General features: G+C 49.2%; 1 protein-coding gene across 1 annotated transcript in view; it reads right to left on the bottom strand.

The window, feature by feature from the left end:
• The window catches only part of RFT1 (RFT1 glycolipid translocator homolog), a 52,103-nt gene that overhangs the window by 20,981 nt on the left and 26,508 nt on the right, over positions 1-4,614 (bottom strand). The window contains exons 7-8 of the mRNA XM_006169297.3: positions 1,358-1,436; positions 187-237 (exon numbers count right to left, since the gene is read on the bottom strand). Of these exons, the coding sequence (XP_006169359.1) occupies positions 187-237; positions 1,358-1,436 (130 nt within the window). The remainder of the gene's footprint in view (positions 1-186; positions 238-1,357; positions 1,437-4,614) is intronic.

Below are 4,614 nucleotides of genomic sequence, written 5' to 3'. Positions count from 1 at the left end.
CAGCAGGAAACCTGCCACCCAAGTCATATTCGAGGTGTGGTCAGTGCAAAGGCCTACACTTTATAATCTTCAGGATTCATTTTACAATCTTCATTTCTCATTAAATGTAACAAATTACAGAGGAAAATATTAGGATTTATTAACAGCATTCATCTTTAATTATTATACTAGAAATTTTCATCTTACCCTGATCACCAAAATTTAATACATTCAAAAACGTCATCACATAGCGCTCGCCTGTAAATGGAAGGGTAAAATAATGAGCATTTCAAATGGACATTCATTTCTCGTTTCCCTTTCTCTCTACAGTCCTCTGCACCCATTCAACTGGAAGGACAGCAGCCAGAAGCCAGGCCAAACTACCACACAGGTCAGCCTCGCAGTTTAAGAACACAAATGGGAAAACCTGTCCTGTAAAGTAAGAACTTAAGGGGCCAGCAGGAGTGGTAGTTAAGGTGTCAGACTCCCACATGGCCAACTACAGTTCAAGTCCTGGACTCGACAGCTCAAACATCACGCCAGGCATCTGTGTGTGCATGTCCAAAATCCCAGGAGAATGGAAGGGAAGGGACTGTGACATGGCCATTGCTCTAGGGGGCGATTTCTCACTTTTCTCTCTTGCGAGCACACTCACTCTATAGCAAAATCCTTAAAAAATAAAAAAAATTAAAAAAAGAGAGAGAGAACTTAAGTTTTTCTCTAGTTTCCAAATTTTCTGTAATTGATATAATACTTAAATTCATTATAATGTCATAACATGAGGTTTTGGAGTTAGGCTTAGATTAGTCATTTAAGCTGTTCCTCATTTCTGTAGGATCCTGAAGAAGTTCAATAACCTCACTGACCCTCAATTCCCTTACCCACAGTAAAGGGTAACAATACCTTTCCTAAAGGCTGAGGAGAGATTTAAATTAGACAACTCAACGCATAAAGCTAACTAAATGTTGCTCTCCCTCTCCTTATTCAGAAACCCCATTTCTGGGGACCAGTGAATGATGTAATGGTTGTGTCGCTGGACTCCTAGGTAGCCAACCGTGGTTTGAGTCTCAGACTTAGTGGCTTAGGACTCACGCCATGTGTGTGTGCATGGATGCTGAAATCCTGAGAGGAGAATGGAGAAGGAATTGCAGCATGGCCATTCTCCCGGGAGGTGATGTCTCACTTTCTGTCTATTTCTGTATCGCTCTGGTGAGCGTGCGTGCCCTAAAGCAAAAATCTCTCTAAACAAAGAATAATAATAATCTGAAGTTCTGACTGGGTGTTCTCAGCAGGAGGTCTGGGCCCAGGTAACAGCAATTCCGTGAATCCCCTCCCTTCTCCTAGGGCCTCCTAACTGCTCGGATCACCTTTTACTTACCTTCTGTCAAAATCTGTTTCAAGAAAGACTGTTTGAAAAAACTCCAAGTCAGTTTAGCCTCTTTCCAATTTATGAAAGCCTAGAAAACAAAATAAAACAAATCCTAGGTATTAAGATGTACGAACACAAATCTGTCTGGGAGGCAAATGCACGCTGGTCTCTAAATCCCCACTTGGACAGTCGCTCATTTGATCTAAGCACACGGAAAGCATCTCATAAGTAGGGGGCGGGATCTACATGACTACATGGGAAGACCAAGTCTGAAAGGGCTTGCCCAAGATTTGCACACTGAGACCCCTACAGTACTGCCGTGTCCACCTGGGCCCAGGCCACTGGCCACATCAGGGACAGACAGCGCACAGCCGAGTACTTCCTTGCAAACGTCTGAAACATGCTGAGCACAGAACAGATGCCTCTCCACACGCCCCAGCTCTTAGTGCTACCTGCAGCCATCCCGGGCTTCTGTAGGAAGCACATGAGCTGTGCTTGGGTATTTCAAAAAGAAAACTCAGCCTTTCTGGGGCAGGTAAGCCACCCGGAATTGGTACGACAGTGGGAAGGAGAAACAAAACTGATACGGCTCTTCCCAGGGGGCAAACATTTAGGTTGGGCAGAGGGCAACCTGTCAGAGAGGGGTGGCCTCAAAGCCAGAGAGCTGGCCACACACAGGAGAGGGCAGCCAGATGGACAGCACCGTCTCCCAACTCCTATTTTCTTTCCTCCTCCAGTTCCTTCTGGGTCCCTGCCTCTATTGTGCAGGCTTCAGGGGTCCCAGAAATGTTCAGTGGAGGTGTTAGGTTCCTAATCCCAGTGTCTGCATTTGGTGAGTGAAGACTTCTGAATGGTGGGATTTCAGGGGACTCTTTTGGAGGGGAGAGAGAAATCACAAAGGCCAAGCGAACTTCACCTCCTCAAAGGGTCAGCCTCGGCTGTGGAGGCTGGCTCAGGGACAAGCCTGGAACGTGCCACAGTCATGTGGGTCCCTGCTCTTGGCCCAAAGCCGGTCTCTTGCAGGGCAACACTATCCAGGAGAAATGTGCCAGCATAGAGGCCACGCACATAACGTTAAGTGTTCTGGCAGCCACAGCGAACAGGAAAAAGAAACAGATTGATTTCCGTGTATCTTAGGGCCACAGATGATGTGGAGGTATGCTGCTGGACTCCCACATAGCCAACCATGGTTCAAGTCCAGGACCCGGTGGCTTGAAACTCATGCCAGGTGCGAGTGTGTGCATGCCCAAGATCCCTGGAGGAGAATGGAGAAGGGATTGTGGTGTGGCTATCTCCCCAGGGGGTGATTTCTCACTTTCCCTCTCGCTGTCTCTTTCTCTCTCTGGCGAGCGCATGTGCCCTAACGCAAAAACCTCTTAAAAAAGCCCATACATCTTATTTAACCCAAAACAGTATTACTTTAACATGTAATTAATGTAAAAAATGACTATAGTCAGTTTACATGAATTTTTCCATACAAAGTCGCTGGGCTCCCATGTGTATTTTGCACTTACAGCACACCTCAGTTCAGACCAGACATTACAGCCACTTGCATCTGGTGGCTTTGTGGGACAGGGCAAGTCTAGAACACCACTGAGAGCTCATTTCCATCCCTCACTGTTCTCAGCACTTGGCTTCTGAATCCTCCCAAACTGTGCTACCTCTGGGGCATCACTAACTCAGAGCAGATGCCAGGGCAGCAGTAGCCTTGGGTAAATACTCCCCATTCAAGAGGAAACTGGGCCACTAGATGGTTAAAGCAGGCCAGATCCTTTCCCCAGAACAAAGAGCACCAGACAATTTCTACCACCAGGGGGCACTGCACACCACATCAGCAGCAGCAGCGTCTTTCCTGGTCAGTGCAGGGGAGACCTGAGCTCCATGTCTCCCACCCTCAAAGGGTCCTCATCCCTGCCAGAACTCCCCTCCCCCTGACCTCATGCCATGAAGTCATGACGGTGGATATAGTCTGAAGCTCGTGTCTGAGGCTCCTTCTTCTCAAGCCTTTATGTCACATAGGCCGAGGTTCAGAAGGCACGGCCACATTGTCACCACCTTCACAACGTGCAGTTAGGACATGGCGGCAGGAAATCTGACCTGAGATCTGGGCTCCTCTCGGAGGCCTGTGCTAAGTGCAGAAAAGAGGAAGCACATGCTGGGGGTTTCTGTCACTCTGCTCAGAATGGATCTGCTGCTTGGGATGGTCAGAGGAGGCCTACTTCACAGGGCTAGGCCGGTACGGCTGAGTTCATCTAAATGGCGGTGAACTCTGGAATCCCCCGACCAACAGGCCAGGCCTGGCCCTTGCAGCACTGATGGAGAAACTGGGCTTGGGTGGAGAAGGGCAGGGTGTAGACTTTGGGAAGGTCTGAAAAGAACTCAGAGACTTGCGGCCTCTACTTAGCCTTCTCCATTCCCCAAACTCTTCTGGCCCAGGAGGATCTGACTGCCTGCATCCTCCCCACCCCACAAGCCAGCAGGAGATGGGGCCAGTCCTGTGCCTGCTGTCCTTCACCTCCACCACCTCTGCCCCCGCTCCCCTACCCCAGCCACCACAGGGCCAGCAGCTGCCCTGCCCTGCCCACCCAGCCTCTCCTGCCCTCCCCATGAGCCTGCCTCTGCCTCCCATGCACTTTTCACTTCCAGCTTTCTCTCTGGAATTCTACAAACATAGAAAGGGAACTCTCTGGCAAACTGACGTTGAATGTAACTGTCTGACCAGTGGGAAGCAAGAGCGCCCAGTCAGAAAGCTGCTCCCAGGAGGCAAGCAGGGCGTGCTGCCCGCAATGAGGACAGACTTCAGACTCACGGCACTTCTTCGAAATTTACCCGTGGGTGCACGCGCTTGCTAGAAAGAAATAGAGAGACAGGGAGGTAAGCCAGAAAGCACCTTCCACAGTGCATGGTCACACCAAATCCTGTTGCTTCCATCTCTCCCTCTTTTCAGGATCTGGGGCATGCACACACATTTACACAGCATGTTTCTCAAGCTGCTGGGTCTGGGACGTGAACTGCATAGTCGGCCGTGAGGGGTCCAGGTTCCTTAACCACCACACCACAGTCTGGACCACTTTTCTCTTCTTAAAATTATAAACCTTAATAATGAGTTGTTTTACCCAAGATTTCCCAATCTTTTTTTTTTTTTTTTTTGAGAGGTTTTTTCTATAGGGTGCATGAACTTATCAGAAAGACAGAGAGGCAGAGAGACAGAAAGTGAGAAACCACCCCCCCCCCCCAAGGGGGGAGGGCCCCGCCATAATCCCTTC

The sequence above is a fragment of the Tupaia chinensis genome, unplaced genomic scaffold, assembly GCF_000334495.1.
Source record: "Tupaia chinensis unplaced genomic scaffold, TupChi_1.0 Scaffold147003_1, whole genome shotgun sequence".
NCBI classification, from domain to species: Eukaryota; Metazoa; Chordata; class Mammalia; order Scandentia; family Tupaiidae; genus Tupaia; species Tupaia belangeri.
Note: the sequence above shows the minus strand (reverse complement) of the source record. Positions and strands in the feature narration are given on the sequence as shown.